This window comes from Hemiscyllium ocellatum, chromosome 24 (assembly GCF_020745735.1).
Source record: "Hemiscyllium ocellatum isolate sHemOce1 chromosome 24, sHemOce1.pat.X.cur, whole genome shotgun sequence".
Lineage (NCBI taxonomy): Eukaryota > Metazoa > Chordata > Chondrichthyes > Orectolobiformes > Hemiscylliidae > Hemiscyllium > Hemiscyllium ocellatum.
The window spans coordinates 4,213,104-4,236,684 of record NC_083424.1 but is presented as its reverse complement, the minus strand read 5'-3'; the positions used below and the strand labels follow the sequence as shown (position 1 = coordinate 4,236,684).

At 45.5% G+C, this 23,581-nt stretch overlaps 1 protein-coding gene across 6 annotated transcripts in view; it reads right to left on the bottom strand.

Annotated features, from left to right (window-relative positions):
• The window catches only part of ulk1b (unc-51 like autophagy activating kinase 1), a 101,567-nt gene that overhangs the window by 18,920 nt on the left and 59,066 nt on the right, over window positions 1–23,581 (bottom strand). For all 6 annotated transcript variants that reach the window (XM_060843373.1, XM_060843372.1, XM_060843374.1 and 3 more), the window contains 5 exons: window positions 21,470–21,711; window positions 18,637–18,827; window positions 15,414–15,529; window positions 11,135–11,266; window positions 6,484–6,692 (listed from right to left, as the gene is read on the bottom strand). In XM_060843373.1, coding sequence (XP_060699356.1) covers window positions 6,484–6,692; window positions 11,135–11,266; window positions 15,414–15,529; window positions 18,637–18,827; window positions 21,470–21,711 — 890 coding nt within the window. The remainder of the gene's footprint in view (window positions 1–6,483; window positions 6,693–11,134; window positions 11,267–15,413; window positions 15,530–18,636; window positions 18,828–21,469; window positions 21,712–23,581) is intronic.

Here is a 23,581-nt window from a genome sequence, read left to right as displayed (position 1 = left end):
CCCCCAGAGCAACAGCTCAGTGTCACCCCCACAGCAAAAGCTCAGTATCACCCCCACAGCAACATCTCAGCATCACCCCACAACAGCTCAGTATCACCCCCACAGCAACAGCTCAGTGTCACCTCCACAGCAAAAGCTCAGCATCACCCCACAGCAACAGCTCAGTGTCACCCCCACAGCAAAAGCTCAGTATCACCCCCACAGCAACATCTCAGCATCACCCCCACAGCAACAGCTCAGTGTCACCCCCACAGCAAAAGCTCAGTATCTTCCCCACAGCAACATCTCAGCATCACCCCCACAGCAACAGCTCAGTATCACCCCCACAGCAACATCTCAGTATCACCCCCACAGCAACAGCTCAGTATCACCCCCACAGCAACAGCTCAGCATCACCCCCACAGCAACAGCTCAGTGTCTCCCCCACAGCAACATCTCAGTATCACCCCCACAGCAACAGCTCAGTGTCTCCCCCACAGCAACAGCTCAGTATCACCCCCACAGCAACATCTCAGCATCACCCCACAGCAACAGCTCAGTATCACCCCCACAGCAACAGCTCAGTGTCTCCCCCACAGCAATAGCTCAGTATCATCCCTACAGCAACATCTCAGCATCACTCCCACAGCAACAGCTCAGCATCACCCCCACAGCAACATCTCAGCATCACCCCCACTCAACAGCTCAGCATCACTTCCACAGCAACAGCTCAGTATCACCCCAATAGCAACAGCTCAGTATCATCCCCACAGCAACATCTCAGCATCACCCCCACAGCAACAGCTCAGTATCATCCCCACAGCAACAGCTCAGTATCACCCCTAAAACAACAGCTCAGTATCACCCCCGCAGCAAGCAGCTGTCTCGAACCAAACCAGGTGGATAAACAACACAGTACCCTGAGCAATCAGTAACTCGGCAGTTCGCCTCCATCTGAATTGTACAAATGAGGAGGTTCCCTGTCACTGAGGGGATGTCAGCAAAACCACCACCCACTGGTCACACAGCACACCCCCACCCCACCCCATACCCCAGGCAGCTGCTGAAACACATCATCAATTCGACAGAGCTGACCTTGTAGAGGTTTATAAAAACATGAGGCATATGGATCGAGTAAATAGACAACGTCTTTCCCGGGGGTGTGAGGGTCCAGAACTAGAGGGCATAGGTTTAAGGTGAGAGGGGAAAGATTTAAAAAGAACCTAAGGGCCAACATTTTCACACAGGGTGTCACAGGTTTTTGTTCAGCACTCATCAGGCCCAAAACAAGAATGCTAGACTTCAAAGTGAACAACCTAATCCTGCATGAGAAAAAGGGGGCCAACTCGTTGGAAAATCAACTCTGATTGTTGAAGGAGTTGCCATAGAGCAAGCACCAGGGAACTATTGGCTCCATCCCTCCATGCCTTTGTTTAATGGTAAATTGTAATTGTAAAGCCAGGACAAGTTGCTTTTGTGTGCAGTCTTTCTAGCTTTCAATGTAAATTATCATACTGACCCTAACTGTGATCCATCTTCCTTTTTCTTACACTTGCTTCGGATGTGGGGTCATTAGTGAGAATGGCATTTACTCTGCATGTCCCCAACGGGAAGTTAAGAGATGATCACATTGGTGTAGGGACTGAGAGTCACGCACAGGCCACACCAAGCACGGGACACGAGGTTTCCTTGCCTGGGGACGGTACTGAGCTGGCTGGGTTTTACAGGCAGTCTCAATGCGCTCCAGTATGTTTTGTAGTCTTTACACCAACCCGACAGATTCACAGTCACTTTGGCCAAGAGCAACCCTTTGATTTTATTTTTAAGAACCATGAATTCAAATTTTTTTATTTTTCAAGAAGAATTTGAACTTTTGTTTTCTGGGTTCCTCGTTTGGTGACACAACAAAAGAGAAAAGTTTGGCTGTATTGTCACCTTGCCAGGACATTAGAAATGCTACAGCCAATGAGTGCACAGCAAATGGTAAGGAGGTAAATGATCAGAAAGTCTGTTTTGGCTGCTGGCTGAAGGTGAGACATGGGCCTGAAATCATTCAGGAGGAGACGACCACAGCCGGAGTTGGGAATCACAGACTGCTCCAGGAAATTTGCGATGACCTACAGAGATTCCTCACAATTCTCCATTTCTGGGATAGGTATCTCCTCTGGGCAGACTGAGCTGGCATAATGACCTAGACATCACCACCCCCTCCCCCCACAGCGAGACACTAACGTCAGCACCTTCAATGACACCAACGCCTGAGCACACCATTAGCTGGTTTGAAGAGATTTTCTACGGGGTTCAAAGATGAATGGTCACTGATGACCCGGGGAGTTCTCCACTGTCTTTAGGACTGCACAAGCTAGAGTCAGTAGATGTGAAGGCGGAAGAGCACAGGAGGTCAGACAGCACCCGAGGAGCAGGAAAGTCAACATTTCATGCTGTTTCCAGCTTCGCATCTATTGCGCTCTCCTCTGTTTTCTGGTCAATATTTATCCCTCAATGGACACAATTGAAATCAGATTATTTGCTGATTTATTAGATTGCTCTCAGTGGGATCATGCTGTGTACAAATGTGTTGCTGCATTTCCTTTGTCACTCTTCAAGAAACAGCCTTGGTCAGGCTGTGAAAGGCCACACACACACACACACACACACACACACACACACACACACACACACACACACACACACACACACACACACACACACACCCCCAGTCTGACTCAAGACTGGGATACAGACAGGCTCTAACCTCACACCTAGTGAGATGTCACCTTTTTTTATATTGATAAAACATTAAGTTATCTCAGGAATGGGACTTGAAAGAAGTTTGGGGTTTTACATATGAGTCAATCCAAAACCTGCATCCCCATGGTAAGTGATTAAAGACTTAACAGCAATCTAGGTTTGTCTAATACATTGCATCAATTGTATGGTATTTTTTACTATAAATTCTGTGCCCTACTATCCTGCCCCACGAGCTACATGACAAAGGAGCAGTGCTCCGAAAGCTAATGCTTCTAAATAAACCTGTAGGACTATAACTTGGTGTTGTGTGATTTTTAACTTTGTTAAAATAAAACCAAAGGTCTAGGGAGGGTTGAGGTGGAGGTGAACTGCAAACATGGAGCTCTGGTAGCTAAAGGCACAGTTCCCAGAGTGATTCACAGTGGAGCAGTCGAGAGGACAACATGAGAGGAATACATAGAGATTTGAGGATTGTGGGGCCAGAGCAGGTTCCTGAAATAGGGAGAGATGATGGGAACTGAACTGCCTGACCAGGAGGCCACTGTGAGTCATAATGAGCGAATGGAAGCCCGAGTGAGACAGGGCACGGAGAAAACGGATGGAGAAAGAGGAGAGTTTCCAGAACTTGCCAGAATGATTCGAGCTTCTGGATCAGTGGTGCTGGAAGAGCACAGCAGTTCAGGCAGCATCCAAAGTGCAGCAAAATCGACGTTTCGGGCAAAAGCCCTTCATCAGGAATAAAGGCAGAGAGCTGGAAGCGTGGAGAGATAAGCTAGAGGAGGGTGGGGGTGGGGAGAAAGTAGCATAGAGTACAATGGGTGAGCGGGGGAGGGGATGAAGGTCATAGGTCAGGGAGGAGAGGGTGGAGTGGATAGGTGGAAAAGAAGATAGGCAGGTAGGACAAGTCCGGACAAGGCATGGGGACAGTGCTGAACTGGAAGTTTGGAACTAGGGTGAGGTGGGGGAAGGGGAAATGAGGAAACTGTTGAAGTCCACATTGATGCCCTGGGGTTGAAGTGTTCCAAGGCGGAAGAGGAGGTGTTCTTTCTCCAGGCGTCTGGTGGTGAGGGACCTCCACGTCCTCGGCAGAGTGGGAGGGGGAGTTGAAATGTTGAGCCACGGGGCGGTGTGGTTGATTGGTGCAGGTGTCCCAGAGATGTTCCCTAAAGTGCTCTGCTGGGAGGCGCCCAGTCTCCCCAATGTAGAGGAGACCGCATCGGGAGCAACGGATACAATAAATGATATTAGTGGATGTGCAGGTAAAACTTTGATGGATGTGGAAGGTTCCTTTAGGGTCTTGGATAGAGGTGAGGGAGGAGGTGTGGGCACAGGTTTTACAGTTCCTGCGGTGGCAGGGGAAAGTGCCAGGATGGGAGGGTGGGCTGTTGGGGGGCGTGGACCTGACCAGGTAGTCACGGAGGGAACGGTCTTTGCAGAAGGCGGAAAGGGGTGGGGAGGGAAATTCACCTCCAGCTCAGGTGCCATCCAGCTCAGCACTGTCCCCATGACTTGTCCTACCTGCCTATCTTCTTTTCCACCTATCCACTCCACCCTCTCCCCCCTGACCTATCACCTTCATCCCCTCCCCCACTCACCCATTGTACTCTATGCTACTCCCTTCCCACCCCCACCCTCCTCTAGCTTATCTCTCCATGCTTCAGGCTCTCTGCCTTTATTCCTGATGAAGGGCTTTTGCCCGAAACGTCGATTTCGCTGCTTGTTGGATGCTGCCTGAACTGCTGTGCTCTTCCAGCACCACTGATCCAGAATCTGCTTTCCAGCATCTGCAGTCATTGTTTTTACCAGAATGATTCGAGCACTTATCACTGGACAAAAAAATTAATGGGATGAAAAAGCATGCAAAATATCCAATCTATCCTTAAAAGAGAAAATGCTGGAGAAACTCAACAGCAACTATAAAGAGGGAAACAGAATTAACGTTCTGGGGTTAATATGACTCTCAGCTTCTGAACAGAGACTGCCAGGCCTGATGATAATTTCTGTCATTATTTCAGACTTCCAGTGTGCAGAGTCTTTTGATGTGTTTTGTTACTGAGGTGTCATCTGTAATTCACCTTTAACCTCAAGATGGGTAAGTAACAGCGGTGTAATCGTGAGTATAGCTGCTTTTCAAGTAGCTGAGTCAAGTTCAATTCCTGGCCGTCTCCCTGCCTGAACGTGCAAGGACTGGTTAGCTGGACAGCTGCTCTGTGATATAAAGCACTCACCAACAGTATGGGTTCAATTCCCACACCAACTGAAGTTATTGTGAAGGACTCTCCTTCTCAACCTCTACCCTCACCTGAGGAGTGATGATCCTCGAGGTTAAACTGGGACTATGGCAGCTTTAGAATAGAATAGAGTTCCTACAGTGTGGAAATAGGCCTATTGGCCCAACAAGTCCACACCGAATTTCCAGAGACGTCCCACCCAGACCAATCGCCTACTGCGCGACGTTTACTCCAGACTAATACACCTAACCTAACATACCTGAACACTATGGGCAGGTTTAGCATGGCCAATTCACCTAACCTGCACATAGAGTCATAGAGATGTACAGGATGGAAACAGACCCTTCAGTTCAACTTGTCCATGCTGATCAGATATCCTAAATTAATCTAGTCCCATTTCCAGCACTTGGCCCATATCCCTCTATACCCTTCCTATTCATATTCCCATCCTGATGCTTGTTAAATGCTGTAATTGTACCAGCCTCCACCACTTCCTCTGGCAGGTCATTCCACATATGTACCAGCCTCTGTGTGAAAATGTTGCTCCCTAGGTCTCTTTTATATCTTTCCCCTCTCACCCTAAACCTATGCCCTCTAGTTCTGGACTCCCCCACCCCAGGGAAAAGACTTTGTCTATTTATCCTAAACATGCCCCTCATGATTTTATAAACATCTAAAAAGCCACCCCTCAGCCTCTGACACTCCAGGGAAAACAACCCCAGCCTGTTCAGCCTCTCCCTGTAGCTCAAATCCTCCAACCCTGGCAACATCCTTGTAAATCTTTTCTAAACCATTTCAAGTTTCACAATATCTTTCTGATAGTAAGGAGACCAGAATTGTACGCAATATTCCAACAGGGCCTAACCAATGTCCTGTACAGCTGCAACATGACCTCCCAACTCCTGTACTCAATACTCTGACCATTAAAGGAAAGCATTCCAAACATCTTCTTCACAATCGTATCTACCTGCGACTCCACTTTCAAGGAGCTATGAACCTGCGCTCCAAGGTCTCTTTGTTCAGCAACACTCCCCAGGACCTTACCATTAAGTGTATAAGTCCTGCTAAGATTTGATTTTCCAAAATGCAGCACCTCACATTTATCTGAATTAAACTCCATCTGCCATTTCTCAGCCCATTAATACATCTGATCAACATCCTGTTGTAATCTGAGGTAACCCTCTTCGCTGTCCATTACACCTCCAATTTTGGTGTCATTTGCAAACTTACTAACTATACCTATTATGTTCACATCCAAATAAATGACGAAAAGTAACGGACCCAGCACCAATCCGATTGCAGGAGGAGACCAGAGTAAACCCGCTTAGATACAGGGAGAACATGTAAACTCCACACAGAGAGCCACCCAAGGTGGGAAGTGAACCCAGGTCCCTGGCGCTGTGAGGCTAACCACTGAGCCACCATGCCACCATCTACCTAGAGGTTTAAAGTAACCCTTTGCCCAAAAATTCTATCTGTTGGCACATGCTGTTTTATACAAAAATCTTTAAACTTTAAGCACCTCCATCAGAGTTTCTTCTGGTAATTCTGGTGCTTCGAAGGTCACCATTGCCTCCATGTTCGTGGTGATGGTGTCAGGGTATGTGTACCGGAGACTTGGGGGTCCCTCATACGCTGTCGGAGGGGACTCTGCGCTGGTCCCTGCTGGTGAACACTGGAACACTGGACTGCTGCTGGAGCCCACTGAGCTCATCGAACTGGAGCAGCCAACTGTGACAGGACGAGAAACAGGCAGAGACACAGGTGAAGCATTTCAAAGCCAAGCTACACAGTGCAGACAAAGGGGAGGATGGTGGGGAAGTCTCTGAACTGGTCCTCCAGAGGCTCAGGCTGATGTTCTGAGGATGTGGGCTCGAATCCCACCACAAGCAGCTGGTGAGATTGCAATTTAATTCAAAAAGATCTGGAATGGAAAACTGTTCTCAGCAGTTACCATGAAAACAATCGCCAATTCTTGCAAAAACCCATCTAGTCACCCTTCAAGGAAACAACCTGCCATCCTCAATAATATCTGAACAAACTATAGATGCTGTAAAACAGAAACAAAGATATAAATTACTGAAAAAACTCAGCAGGTCTGGCAGCATCTGTGCAGAGAAATCAGAGTTAATATTTGGGGTCCAATGAACCCTCCTCAGAATTGGGGAAGGGGAGGTTGCAAGAAAGGGTCACAGTCTGAAACGTTAACTCTGATTTCTCTCCACATATGCAACCAGAGCTTTTCCAGCAATTTCTGTTCTCATATCTGCTTTCCTCACCTGGTCTGGCCTACATGTGACTCCAGACCCACAGCTATGTGGTTGACTCTTAACTGTACTCCCTGAAATGGCTTAGAGAGCTACTCAGTTCAAGGCCAGTGAAGGAGGGGCAATGAACGCTGTCTCGACAGTAACATCCTTGAATAAACCATGAGGAGAAAGCTTTTGGCCAGTACTGGAGCCAGCTGTGTTGGAATGTCTTCAGTACACAGAGGCTCTAGTCTGACTGCTGATTGGCTGATTGCAGGCTTCTGTTTGTCTAAAAACATACAGCAGACTTGTCTTAATCCAGCTGTCACCTTGCAATTAATTCACAGCTGATTTTCCAGAAAGTTGCTTGAGTTTAAAGATTTAAGAATTATTTACAAATGATTGTAAAATGATTTTCCTAGATAAATAGGAGATATGTGTAAAATACTTGGATGGGTTTTCATTTAATACTCGCTCTCAGGATGTGGGCATCGCTGACTGGTCCCAGCATTTATTGCCCGTCCCTAGTTGTCCTTGAGAAGGTGGGGGTGAGCTGCCTTCTTGAACCGCTGCAGTCCATGTGCTGTGGGTAGACTCACAATGTCCTTAGAGAGGAAATTCCAGGATTCTGACCCAGTGACACTGAAGGAACGGAGATATATTACTAAGTCAGGCTGGTGAGAGGCTCAGAGGGGAGCTTGCAGGGGGTGGTATTCCCATCTATCTGCTGCCCTTGTCCTTCTAGATGGAAGTGGCCATGGGTTTGGAAGGATCTTTGTTGAATTTCTGCAGTGCATCTTGTAGATGGTACACACTGCTGCTCCTGGGCATCGGTGAACTTCTGCAGCACAACTTCAGACAGTACACACTGCTGGTACTGAACCCGGGGGTGGAGGGAGTGGATATTTAAGTTAGTGAATGAGATGCCAAGCAAGCAAATTGCTTTGATTTGAATTTAGATGTAGATCATTTACAACTCACAGCTGAATGCACTCCTCATGAACGTTTCATTCTGGTTCTGACAGTAACAAGGATATAAATGAGGAACTTCACAGCGTATTCTATTGACTTTGTGTTAAATATTAATCTGCTGAAGAATTGCACAGTTGGTTAGATATAGAAATCAAACAGGAAGGTGATGCTGCTGACATCTCTAACGCTCAAAAAAGGATTCCCATTGTGGACTCCAACAGCCTTAACAAAAGCGAACTGCTGGAGAAACTCAATGGGCCTGGCAACATACTTGGAGAGAGAAGACAAAGTTAATGCTTCAAGCCCATCAATCCTTTTGGAGAACAGTTCTGATCTAGGGTCACTGCACTTGAAAAGTTAACTTTTTGTCTCTCTCCAAAGGATGCTGCCAGACCTGTTGAGTTTCTCCAGCAGTTTTGGTTTTTATTTCGGGGTCCAGCAGTTCTTTGTTTTGTATTAGCTCGGATGTGGAGTTGGGGATAAAAAGGAATGAGATACTGAAGTGATGTTGAAATTTAAGTAGAATGCACACGAATAACAGGGGTTCAAATGGCTAATTTGTGATGACTAGCTGCATAAAACCAGCTTATATTCCTTGGAGTTTTGAAAGTTGAGGTGTGATGTTATTAGACATAGATTTAGTTGTGGAAAATTGAGAGGGCTATGGGGAAAGAGCTGGCAGTGGGATAGACTGAAATCTCTTTCCAAGAGCCAATGTAGATGATGGGCTGATTGGTCTCTTTCTATGCTGTAAGATCCTAACATCTGAAATGTGCGATAACTGGCTGATGGTAACAAAGACCGAACTAAGTCTTTTTTCATGAAGGAAGCAGTTGAACCCCTGATGGAGGGGTACAAGACAGTGATGGGTTGAAATAAGGAATCAGGGAATACCTGCTCCCCAGGAGTGGAGTAGATTTCAAACAGGTCACGTGAAGGAAATAAACTTAAAACCTATGGGAGCAGAGTGGAGGAACAGGGCTCATTGGATGGGTGGACAGTAACAGCCACATTTAACGGGTCAAATGCTGTTATTATTTTTATTTGTTCACGACTGGCCAGGACAGACCATCCCTAATTGCCCAGAGGGCATCTAAGAGTCGACCACATTGTTGTGGGTCTGGAGTCAAATGTAGGCCAGACCAGGTAAGGACAGCAGATTCCCCAGAGGACAGATGTGAACCAGATGGACTCTTATAGCAATCACAGCAGCTATATGGTCATCGTCAGTTTTCAATGCCAGATTTTTTTTACTGAATTCAAATTTCGACACTGGAGTCAAACCCTGGGACAGTATCCTGTGGATGTGGATTGGTAGCACAGTGACATGATCACCATTTGCCCTAAATGACTCTGTGAGCTTCTGAATTGGGCCTTATGTGTGACTCGAGCCTCTTCCTGTTGCCAGGGCAACTGATGATGGGCTAAAAACGTAATGTTGCCCACATCCTGGAAATGAGAGAAAACAATATACAAAGCCTTCAGCTTTGCTCTGTGCCCTCTAAGTCTGACATTTAATGTTTATTTGGAGAAGGGATGATTCACAACAGTTTTCTCACTCAGTGTCCAAAAACATCCCTGAGAAAGCACAACACTGTCTGGAGAGGAGAGAGGGAAGGTGACCCACCACACTGTGTCGCCAATCCTCCAGGATTGCCTCAGCATTGTCAGGCATTACTGATTATTCCAGGCCTGGCAGGATTGTAGACCACGGCCACGCAAAGTCTTACGGGGGAAGGAAATTTGTGGGGTAGAATGGCCTACTGTTAATTGGCACTCTGGCTTGTCATTTGGTTGCTTTGTTCATGGGGCAATATCAATGTTTTTGATAATTGCCCTCCAACTGGATAGTTTGTAGGACCATTTCAGAGGGCAGTTAAGATTCAATCACATTGCTGTGGGTCTGGAGTCACATGTAGGTCTGAGCAGGTAAGGATGGCAGTTTCCTTCCCTAAAGGGCATTAGTGAAACAGAGGGGTTTGTACAACAATCAAAAATGGCTACATGGTCACATTAGGCTAACCTTTAACTCCAGATATTTATTGATTCACCATCTGCCATGGTGGGATTAGAACCCTATCCCCAGGACATTAGCCTCGGATTCTGGCTGACCACAACAACCCTGTTCCCAGTAACAGGATAAAACAATCACTGCGGCAACAGGAAATGTGTTTTCTTTATTATTTTCTTTCAAACATTCCAGTTCAGCTCCCAACCCAGGGGAAGGCCATGTGCTTGCATTGGATTGACCCTGATTAACTTGGTAAAGTGCTACATTGGACTGTCACCACCTTGTGCAGGAAGGCTGCCCAGGGAGCTCTCACAATGCCAAGCAGACTTCAAGCAGACTTGAAGGAGGTACAGCCAGATAACCACCTACCTCAGCTAGCATGACCCAAACTCTGAGGTTCTGGTTCAGTCACAGGGACACTATACACCATGAACACTTTATGAGTTAAAACATATATTGGAAAAAGGGGGAAGTAACAGCCATTCGATTGGCAACCAAAGATCAGCCAATGAGGTGAACAGAGAGTTTAAGTTGCTGATCGGTGGGCGGAGAATGGGGACATACAATCATGGAGTTCCATGCAATTAACAATGGGTAGAAGGTTGGTTTGTGAAACAGATGGTGTGTGGGTTCAGTTCCTGCATCAGCTGAGGCTACCATGAGAGACTCTCCTTCTCAACCTCGCTGGAGGTATGGTGACCCTCAGGTTAAACCATCATCAGGACCCCCCTCCTTCTCTCTCTCTCTCTCTATAATAAGAGAGCAGCTTATGGTGATACAATGGGAGGGAGGGGGCAGTGGGAGGTCATGCAATGAAACTTCTAGAATGGATAGGCTGAACACTGCTCCCAATGTGGGTGACTCAAGAACAACGAGTCAATGGTTGCTCAATCCCTTACTTTTTAAACAGGCTGAACAAAATAAATCAGGAGCGATCATACCTGAAAACATTCGCGTTCTGCCCGAGTGTGGGGAGGTGTCACTGGGAGGAGAACCCACGGTGAACACCACGGGGGCTGGACTGCTGGAGTAGGCTGCCCCTATCCCTGAAGACACGCAGCCTCTGGGAGGACCTGGAGTTGGGGAGAGAGATGGAGACAATAACTCTGTCAGAGATTCCTTAGAGCACCGACAAGCAAGGGTCACATCACAGAGACTCCCTGAACCACACACAGTAAACCCAACAGAGGTGAAAGGTCATTGTAGCCATTCTTTTGAAACCTTAGGCCATTTAACTGCTCACAACACATCCATCACTCCAACAGATCAACAAGAATCTGTATTTATCTAGTGCTCTAGTGCTAAGGAACATAAGAGTAACATTAACAAACACGAGTTGACATTTAGCCGAAGAGTGTGGTGCTGGAAAAGCACAGCCAGTCAGGCAGCGTCTGAGGAGCAGGAGAGTCAACGCTTCGGACATAAGCTCTTCAGCCCTCACTTTGTCCTCCACAATTTGACACCGAGCTGCATAAAGGCATGTTAGGGGAGGCTGATGTTTGGTGTCGGGGGTAGATTGTAAACAGTCTCGGAAGAGTGAGGAAGAGTCAGAGAGGTCTTAGGAGGGAATTCCACAACTCAATCCCTCAATATCTGATGGCACAGCTCTCAGTGTTTGAGCAATCAGAATTTGGGATAGAACACAGGAGTAGAACTTTCAGCCCTACTCTACCAGAAGACCATAAGATATAGGAGCAGAATTAGGCCATTCAGCCCAGCGAGTCTGCTGCACCATTTGATCATGGCTGATATGTTTCTCAATCCCATTCTCCTTCCTTCTCCCTGTAACCCTTGACCATCCCCCCTCCTTATTAATCATTAACCTATCTATCACTGCCTTAAATACAATCAATGACTTGACCTCCACAGCCCTCTGCGGTAATGAGTTCCACAGCCTCTGGCTGAAGAAGATCCACCCCATCTCAGTTCTGAAAAGTCATCCCTTCACTTGGAGGCTGTGCCCTCGGGTCTGAATCTCTCCAACTGGTAAAATCTTCTCTATGTCCACTCTATCCAGGCCTCTCAGTATTCTGTAAGCTTCAATCAGATACTTCCTCATCCTTCTCAACTCCATTGAATACAGACCCAGAGTCCTCAACCACTCCTCATATGACAAGCCCTTCATCCCCTGAATCATTCTTGTAAACCTCCCCATGACCCCCTCCAACATGAGCACATCCTCCCTTGGATACAGAGCCCAAAATTGCTCACAATATTCCAAATGCTAGATCATAGCTGATTATCTATCTCAACAACATATTCCCACACTAGCCCCATATCCAGCAATGTCATGATTAACGAGTCATTGTCATAATCACAGAGAGGCACAGCACAGAAACAGACCCTTCAGTCTAACTCATCCATGTCAACCAGATATCCCAACCCAATCTAGTCCCACCTGCCAGCACCCGGCCCATATCCCTCCAAACCCTTCCTATTCATATATCCATCCAAATGCCTTTTAAGTGTTGCAATTGTACCAGCCTCCACCACTTCCTCTGGCAGCTCATTCCATATACGCACTACCCTCTGTGTGATAAAGTTGTCCCTTAGGTCTCTTTTATGTCTTTCCCCTCTCACCCTAAACCTATGCTCCTACTTCTGGACTCCCCCACCTGAGAGAAATACTTTGTTTATTTATTCTATCTATGCCTCATAATTTTATAAACTTCTATAAGGTCACCCCTCAACCTCCGACACTCCAGGGAAAACAGCCCCAGCCCGTTCAGCCTCTCCCTGTAGCTCAATCCACCAACTCTGGCAACATTCTTGGATATTTTTTCTGAACCCTTTCAAGTTTCACAACATCATTCCGATAGGAAGGAGACCAGAATTACACGCAATATTCTAACAGTGGCCTAACCAATGCCCTGTACAGCCGCAACATGACCTCCCAACTCCTGTACCCAATACTCTGACCAATAAAAGAAAGTATATCAAATGCCTTCTTCACTATCCTATCTACCTGTGACTCCACTTTCAAGGAGTTATGAATCTGCACTCCAAGGTCTATTTGTTCAGCAACACTCCCTAGGACCTTACCATTAAGTGTATAAGTCCTGCTAAGATTTGCTTTCCCAAAATGCAGCACCTCATATTTATCTAAATTAAACTCCATCTGCCACTCCTCAGCCCATTAGCCCATCTGGTCCAGATCCTGTTGTAATCTGAGGTAAACCTTCTTTGCTGTCCACTACATCTCCAATTTTGGTGTCATCTGCAAACTTACTAACTGTACCTCTTACGCTCGCATCCAAATCATTTATATAAATGACAAAAAGCATGGAACCCAGCACCAATCCTTGTGGCACTCCACTGGTCACAGGGCTCCAGTCTGAAAAACAACCCTCCACCACCACCCTCTGTCTTCTACCTTTGAGTCAGTTCTGTATCCAAATGGCTAGTTCTCCCTGTATTCCATGAGATATAAACTTGCTAACCAGTCTCCCATGGGGAATACTGTCGAATGCCTTACTGAAGTCCACATACAAATCTCTCAACCTCTCTCTTGAACTTACTCAGCCACCACATCCCTCTGGAATACAGAATTCCAAAGACTCACCATCCTCTGAGTGAAGACTTTTCTCCTCATCTCACTCTTCATCACCTGTCCTTCTGCCAAAAGTGTGCCGAGTTATAGACCCCACAGCAAATGGACTCATAATTCCTGCATCTACTCATTCTAACCCGTTTAAAATGGCTTACGTTTCTTTGAGGTCATCTTCCATTTTCCTAAACTCCAGAGAACATATAAACATTGAGAAACTGTCGGAGAATTCGCGACTCCTCTGTTTCTCTGTGACAGTGTCTTATTCCCAATAAATCCAGAATAGTGAGGGAACAAAACCCCCGAGCCTGTCCAGTCTTTCAGTGTTTGTGTGATGTACATGACTGAGTAAGTATACTAGAGTGTGAGATTGTGTGTATATGTGTGCTTGAATGTACAACAGTGTCAATGTTTGCATATCTATGTATCTAAGTATCTGTGTGCGTAAATCTGTACCACGTGTATGCATGTTCAACCGAATGCATGTCTACATGTATGAGCATTTGAATGCATATAAGTGTGCCTGAATATGCGTGTGTGAGAGAGTGAGTGAGAATGTGTGTGTGAGATAGAGTGTGTTTGTGTGAGAGTGTGTGCATGCAAGTGTGTGTGAGAGTGTATTTGAGAGAATGTGTGTTTGAGACTCTGTGTGTGTGTGTGTGTGTGTGCGCATGTGTGTGTGTGGGTGTGCAACTGTGTGTGTGTGTGTGTGTGTGTGTGTGTGTGTGTGAGAGAGAGTGTGTGTGAAAGCTGTATGCATGAGAGTGTGTGTGCAAGAGAGTTTGGATGTCTGCACCTGTGTGTGTACGTATGAGAGTGTGCGTGTGAGAGAGTGTTATGTGTGTGTGTGTACCTGTATGTATAAGTGTGCATGTGACAGCAAGTGTGTGTGTGTGCACCTGTGTGTATGAGAGAGTGCATGTGTGTGTGTGAGTGTTATGTGTGAATGTGTATGTGTCTGTGTATGTGTGAGAGTGTATGCATGTGTGTATGTGAGAGTGTGTGTGTGTGTGTGAGAGTGTTATGTGTGAGAATGTTTGTATCTGTCTGTGTATGAGAGAGTGTGTGTGTGAGTGTTATGTGTGAGAGTGTGTATATACGTGTCTGTGTATGAGAGAGTGTATGTGTGTGTATGTGTGAGAGTATGTGTGCGTGTGTGACAGTGTATGTGTGAGTGCGTGTGCATGCACCTGTGTGTACAAGTGTGTGTGATTTGTTGGTAGCTGGGGAAGCCAGTTGAAAATGTTATAAAATCCAGTGTTTTAACCTTGAAGAAATGGAACCAAAGCCAAAACTCTGAAACCAGCACACACTGGGAGGAACAGAAAATGCCAGGTCAGACTTTTTCACTTTCAACCTGATGTTCAACAACTCCTGAATTTATATGGCACCTTTCACATACTGGATGTTCCACTGGAGTGGAACCAGTCAAAAAACAGACAACAAGCAACATGAGGAGCCATTAGGGATGAGTCACCTGAAGGCTTGGTGCAAGAAGAGGTTTGAAGGAGGTAGTGAGATACAGAGGATCAGGATCTCGGTTGACGAATGCCCAGCCAAGAACAGCAGAGCTCTTCAAATCATGCAAGAATCCGCAAGTTACATCCTGCAGCTCAAGTTAAAACGAATGCCTGGAGACAGCTTTTTATGAGCAGATACTTGGGACTCCCTACCTGTTACATCCATTGGTTTCTCGGTGTTCAGGCTATCGTAGCTGACAGGGTCCAAGTTGGGTCCCCCAAATGCTGCCTTCAGCAGTAGATCAGACAGTTTGCCAGCGCTGAGAGACCTGAGGGTTGTGCAGGAAATTCATGAACATTTGGAGCACAGGATACATCATCCTTGGTAACATCTTGCTCATCCTTCTCACACATTCATTCAACATCAGAGGCAGCAACACATCAGAGAATAATTCCAGGCTTCCTTTGCTTCAAGAACACTTCACTTGACCAGACAGATGTTTGACTCATTGTCTGAAACTATAATCTCTCCACTGTCTACCACAGTCTCAGGCAGTGCACTCCAGATCCTCAGCACTCACTACGTTAAAAAAAACCCTCATACTGCATCTGTCTTGTGTGTAAATCACTATACACCTGGGTACACAGTATACAGACAGTAGTGGTGTTACTGGACTAGTAATTCAAGTTCTTGACTAATATCTTAGTGATATAGGTTCAAATCCCATCATAGAGAAATTTGAATTCAACAAGAGGCTGGATTTTTTTTACACAAAAAATATATTTGCTCAACGGTGACCATTGTTATAAAAACCCCATCTGCTTCATTAGGGAAAGAAATCTACTGTCCTTCCCCAGTCGGGCCTACATGTGACTTCAGACCCACAACAATGTGGGTGACTCAACTGCAGTCTGAAATAGTCTAGACAGCCAGCCAGTTAAAGGGCCGTTGAGAAGGGACAACAACTGCTGGCCTTATCAATGATGCCCACAGCCATTGGGACATGGACATCACTGGTTGGGCCCAGCATTTATTGCCCCGTCCCTAGTTGCCCCTTGAGAAGGTGGGGATGAGCTGTCTTCTTGAACTGCTGCAGTCCATGTGCTGTAGGCAGACCCACAATGCCCTGAGGGAGGGAATTCCAGGATTTTGATCCAGTGACTGTGAAGGAACGGTGATATATTTCTGAGTCAGGATGGGGAGTGGCTTGGAGGGGACCTAGCAGGGGGTGGTGTTCTCATCATTCTTCAGACATTGGACAAAAGTTCTGTTTATTTAATCTACCTAGACCCTTCAACATTTTAAACACCTCCATGAAATCTCCTCTTAACCTTATCTTAGGAGATCAACCATAGCTTTTCCTGTCCATTTATGCAACTACAGCAAATATCTTCAATGTGCATCCTCTGATTACCAATCCAGCTGCAAAGGGGAACAGTTTCTTCCCATTTTTCTTTTTATCAAAATCCTTCCTCATTTTAAAATAGTTTATTCACATTGCTTCTCCAATTCTCTTTTGTGCAATATTGTGCAATAATGGTCAGCAGTGGATCCGAATTAACAAAAGAAAACCTCTCTCCAGGCCTTCGGCAGCACCGGGGAAGATGGTGGTGTAGTGGGAATATCATTGGACTAGTGAACCAGGCTGCTGCTCTTGGGACGTGGGTTAAAATCCCACAATGTGCAGCTGGAGGAGTCTAATGCAGTCAATACATCTGGAGTTGGATGAATGTTGTACAAAGTCATCTGGTCACTAATACCCTTTAACAAAACTGTCAACTCTTAAATAGCTGAACAAATTGCACAGTCCAAAGTATAGGTAATAAGTGCAAGCCTTACCTGTGCCGGCCACTTCCCACAAGTTCCCAATTAAAAATACTCACCATTAAATGAATGACTGATTTACCTCTGTCGAGGTATATGTAGGGTAAGGGGGTGGGAAGGGTGAAATGCTCTTCAGCGGGTCAGTGTGGACTCGATGGTCTGAATGGCCTCTTTCCACATTGTAGGGACTCTGATTCTATGAATGAAGGAGGCCATTCAGACCATTAAGCTCTACTCATCACAACACCCAACTACAGTTGTATTTGTAGTTAAGCAGAGCTTGGACTGAACTGTTGGGTAAGTTTTCTGTCACCATTTTCTTTCAGGATAGGCACCTGTATGGTCTCATAGGGTACAGACAAATTAGATCATTGACTGGTCCAATCAGAAAAGTCTCTTGTTTTGGACAGGAAATGGTTTACTGGTTGTTAGTAACCAGTTACAGTGACATTACCAGTTACATGAATGTAAGGAGGCAATGCTGAAAATGTGTTGCTGGTAAAGCACAGCAGGTCAGGCAGCATCCAAGGAATAGGAAATTCGACGTTTCGGGCATAAGCCCTTCATCATGCCTGAAACGTCAAATTTCCTATTCCTTGGATGCTGCCTGACCTGCTGTGCTTGACCAGCAACACATTTTCAGCTGTGATCTCCAGCATCTGCAGACCTCATTTTTTACCTGTAAGGAGGCAATGGTCTAGTGATATTATCACTGGAGTATTAATTAGAGACCCCATAATGTTCTGCGGACCTGGGTTCAAATCCAACATTTGGAACTTGAAACTAGCAAAATTCTGGAATTAAGAATTGAATGAAACCATTGTTGATTGTCAGGAAAAATCCGTCTGGTCCTTTAGAGAAGGAAACTGCCATCCTTACCTAATCTGAGCTGCATGTGACTCCAGGCCACAGCAATGTGGCTGACTCTCAACTGCCCCCTGGGCAATTAGGGATGGGCAATAAATGCTGGTTTAGCCAACAACACCTACATTAACAAAGGAATGATGGGCATTGGTACAGAGACAATGAGGAGGGCCTGAATGTTTGATCTTACTCCTTAAAGATCCTGAGCTGTAAATCCATATGAGGTCATTACCATAGTGGGAAATGCTCATTTTCTCACTCTTCAACGTTAATAACACACACAAGTCCGTCCTGAAAAATCATATCCATCAGGAATATACAAGGACATTCACTAAACAATCCTGGAAAGAACTCAGTAATTTTTTTTTAAATATCAAGAGACAATGATGTGAATGTGGAACTTGCTACCATAGGGAATAGTTGAGGCAGTTGGTGTAGTCACATTTAAGGGACAGGTGCTCACGGGACAAAGGATTAGAAGAGAATGCTGACAGGATGAGAAGAGGTTGGCAGGAAGTTTGTGCACAGCATAAATACCAGTACAGATGAGTTGGGCTGAATGGCCTGATTCAGTGTTATACAGTCTTGGGAATTCTACATCTACAAGTATTGATCGTTCTCTGCTGGTGAGGGAAGAACATGAGACCTGAATGTGTCTTTTACTGGTGTGGCTTTTACCTTTGAGGCCTGGTCTGATTTTACAGGGACTGTGGCTGTTCAGCTGCTGGTTAGGGTTAATTTACAAACCTGCCAAACGGTCCCTTCATCTCATCGACAGGTTTGAGTCCGATGTTGATGTGCTGGTTCTGGAGGGGGGTCAGAGTTGGCACTGTCCTGTTGCGAACTGGAGCTGGAGTCAGGGAGAGGCCCTGGTGGGTGAGCAAGGTGACGAGGTTAGGAGAGCCAGGGGACTCGGAGAATTCAAAAGGAGGCTGAACCTGCAAAAACAACATCATGGAGTTTACAGTTTTGTCAAATTCAAGACTTTTTAACATAGTTTCCAATAAAGGGCATGTGATTCTGTAAACGTAGGATTTTCATATAAAGGTAAGATAAAGTTGCCACAGTTCAACAGGGAGCTTATTAAACGTAGAGAGATGGATGATTGGATGATGGTTTAATCTGAGGGTCACCATGCCTCAGGCAAGGGGTGGGGTGGGGGGGGGGGGGTGGAGGGAGGAGGTTGGATCCTTTGTGGTAATCCTCAACTAGTGTGGGAACTGAACCTATGCTGTTGGTATCAATCTCCATCACAAGACCAGCCATCCAGCCAACTATGCTAAACCAACCCCTTCTCCTCATTAACAAGCTACACAACTTCAAACTCTGTGATTTTACAATTTGTTGAGCCTTGGATTTCATTGATTAATGTCGTGATTTCTACATGGGTCAAAGATCAAGTCCCGACAGGGATCCATGGTGATACCAGGAACAAATGGGGCTCTGGTGCTAAACCTCCAACTCCACGTTTGCCTGACACAGCAGGCTCCCCTCCCCGTGCAGTCTATGTCTGGTCTCATCTCCCTCTGGGGAAAGCTGCCCACTGTCCCCTTGCCTCTGCTGCGCTGCCCTGCAGCCCATCACTAACTTGTTCTCCCCTCACTCAAACCTGCACCCGAATCCTCTGGCTCCTCTCCCTGTCTGGAATTGCCAACCCTGCAGCGAAGGGATAGGGGAAACAGACAGGAAAGGGGAAATAAGGCCATAATCAGAGCAGGCATCGAATTCAAAACCTGAAGAAATTCTCCATTCATTTGAAAAGTGAACCAACCTCATATTCTTACGCCTTCAAAACTCATAGAATCCCAACAGTATGCATAGAGGCTATTTGGCCCATTGAGTCTGCAACAACCCTCCAAAGAGCATCCCACCTAGACCCTCACCCTATTCCCACCTTTACCATGTCAAAACCACCTAACACTATGGTGATTTAGCATGGCCAATTTACCCTAACCTGGACATCTTTGGAGTATGGGAGGAAATCGGAGCACACAGAGGAAACTCACGCAGACACAGGGAGAGTGTGCAAACTCCACACAGACAGTCATAGAGTCACAGAGATGTACAGCATGGAAACAGACCCTTCGATCCAACTCATCCATGCCAACCAGATATCCTAACCTAATCTAGTCCCATTTGCCAGCATCCGGCCCATATCCCTGTAAACCCTTCCTATTCATATACCCATCTAGGTGCCTTTTAAATGCTGTAATTGTACCAGCCTCCACCACTTCCTCTGGCAGCTCAGTCCATGAATGCACTACCCTCTGTGTGAAAAAGCTGTCCCTCAAGTCCCTTTCAAATCTTTCCCCTCTCACCCTAAACCTGTGCCCTCTAGTTCTGGACTACCCCACCCCAGGAGATGGAATCAAACCTAGGTCCCTGGCGCTATAAGGCAGCAGTGCTAGACACAATGCCAACTTGGAAAAGGAATTCTGTAAATTCAGCTAAAGGGAGTCCACCTCAACATGAGCTCCTAAGGAATAGGAACCAACTCTGAACAGTGATTTTCTGGACTCAACCAAAAATCGTGTGAAATAATTTTTATGTTTTCTGGAATTTAACTTCTTCCCTTTTCCCCTTTTTTTGTTTCTTCCTTGAAAGCCTGTTTGTGAGTATGTGCTACAATAACCATCCCCCAGGTTCGAATCTGTGAATAAACCATTTTTCTGTTTTAACTCTAAAGGGTTTGCCGAGGATCATTTTAAAATTGGATTGCACCAACAGAGGGCTCAGAGGAGAATAAAAGGGAAAAGAAAAAAGAATTCTTTTTGAAATGAAAACTCTGCTTATGAACAGAGGAGCAGAAAATTCAGTTCACCTTCCCCTTCTTATCATACAGTTGAATTCTGTGAAACAATGACGATCAGGCTAGGCCTGTGTCAAAACTGATAAATGATTTTGATTCGACAGTTTGGGGGCATCCAGGAAATTAAAGAAGGATAGAACCAACATTAGGAAAAGCAGGGTATCTGATTGTTACCCCACTGCTGATTGTGGGACCTTGCTGTGCATTGCTGACTGCCAGGTTTGCTACATTACAACAGTGACAGCACAGGTACTGCATTGGCTGCACAGTGCAGTGGGATGTCTTTGAGATTGTGAAAAGCACAAACGAAATGCAAGGCTTCCTTTTTAAATCAATATTTTAGCAAAATTAATGGCACAATTTGTATAGAAATCATTCAGCAGAGAAGAGGTCCTTCAGCCCATTGAGTCTGTGCTGACCAATCTACCCAGTCACTCTCTCCAGCCTTGAATATTATTTCAGAAGTCACATGACACCAGGTTATAGGCCAACTTTCTAAAAACTTGTGTGATTTCAAATAGACCTGTCGCACTATAACCTGGTGCATTGTGACTTCTGACTTTGTCCACCCCAGTCCAACACCAGCACCTCGACATGTTGAATATTAAGAAGGAAAGCTAAACAGTATAGTGTTGGTAATCTGAAATAATAACAGAAACTGCTGGAGAATACTCCACAGTTCTGGCAGCCACTATGGGCGGAGATGCAGAAATGTTTTAGACAGAGGTGACCTAATTTACAGTGAAACAGAGTTTTCCAATTGGGCGTTACCTTTGTCGGGGAACCCACGATGGTTGGGAGTGGACTCCGCTGAATTAGTTCCGAGAGTTTGGGAGAGGATCTCATCTGTCTGCAAGGCTGCAGGAGCTGGTTGTGTGGCATATAGGTCACCATCGGCTCAGAGTACTGTTTCCTCATCTTCTGCTGACACTGGTGTGTGTCCGAGAGATTTGGAGCGCTGTGTAATCTGGGTCTCAATCCGCGCTGCTGGTGTGGCTCTGTCAGGAAAAGGCCTGTTGGTAACAGGGGAAATCAATCCATTAGCTCAAAACGGCCTACGTTTAACACAGCCTCATAGCAACAGTATGGCGGTGACACAGTAAAATGGTGATATCTCTGGCAGGAGCAGACTTTTGGGCCACCTTCTTTTTATTCGTTCAGGGGATGTGGGTGTTGATGGCTGGGCCAGTTTTTATAGCCCATCCCTAATTGCCCCTTGAGAAGGTGCTGGTGAGCTGTCGCAGTTCATTGAGTGTAGGGCCACAAAAGGTGCTGTTATAGAGCCAGAGATCTGTACAAGACAGAAACAGACCCTTTGGTCCAACTCGTCCATGCTGACCAGATATCCCAGCCCAATCTGGTCCCATTTGCCAGCACCTGGCCCATATACCTCCAAACCCTTCCTATTCATATGCCTATCCAGATGCCTTTTAAATGTTGCAATTGTTCCAGCCTCCACCACTTCCTCTGGAAGCTCATTCCCACACATGCACCAACCTCTGCGTGAAAAAGCTGCCCCTCAGGTCCCTTTTAAATTTTTCTCGTCTCACCCTAAACCTATGCTCTTTAGTTTTGAACTCCCCTACATAGAGAAAAGACTTTTCCTATTCACCTTAGCTATGCCCTTTGTGATTTTATAAACGTCCATTATGTCACCCCTCAACCTCCTGCACTCCAGGGAAAATGGCCCCAGCCTATAATGTGCCTATGTTTGTACTCGATTCCACTCGCAGTAACCAATAACATTCTATTAATTTTCCAATTACTTGCGGTATCTGCATTCTAACCTTTTGTAATTATTCATTAAGACAATCAGTTCCTTCCACATTTCAGAGCTTTGCAATCCCTCACCATCCAGATAATATATTTTTCTTTATTCATCCTGCCAAACAGCGAATTCGCATTTCCCTCTATTTGCCTAATCATTGCCCACTCACTAACCTACCTCTATCCCTTTAGTCCCTTTCCTACCTATCATTTGGTCATCAGCAGATTTAGTGACCTGACACGCAGTCTGTCCATTCAAGTCATTTATAGAGAATGGAATGGTCCAGCACTGACTTTGCCAAGCAAACACTGACCCTTTTACACCAACTCTGTTTGCTGTTAGCTAGCCAATCTTCTCTCCATGCCATCATGTTATCCTTCACATGTGAGTTTTTATTTTCTGCAGTAACCTTTGATGTGTCACCTTAACAAATACTTCACGGAAATGTAAATACGTACACCCATTGGCTCCCCTTTGGCCACAGTTCATTTGCAAATTCTTTGAAAATCTCTAATACATAGATTTCCCTTTCACAAAACCATGTCGACTCTGCCTGTTTACTGGAATTTGTTAAAGTGCCCTGTCATAATGTCTTTATGAATAGCTTTGATCATGTTCCTTATGACAGATGTTAGTTAGTCTGTAGTTTCCTGATTTCTCTCTCCCCTCTAAGTAAAGGAGTTACATTCACGATTTTACAATCCACGGGAACCTTCCCTGAAACTAGGGGACTTCGCAAAATTAAAACCAATACATCAACCATCTCACAAACTGCTTCTTTCAAAATCTTTGGGTATTGTCCACTTGGACCTGGACCTCATCAGCCCACAGCTCCGAAGGTTTGCTTTGTATCTTTCCCCTGGGAGAGCGTAGCTTTCTTGTCTTCTTCCATCACTTGCACTTCTTGATATGTAGCTACTTCTGGGATGCTACTTATATCCCTATCATGAAAATATTTGTTCAATTCCTTTGCCATTATCTTTATAACCCATTACTAATTCCCTAAATCACTTCCTATCGGAGCTATGCTCAATTTATTAGCTTATTTCCACAATAGTTATAGAAGCTCTTACTATTTATTTTTCTATTTCTAGCTTGATTTCTCTTGTTCTCTA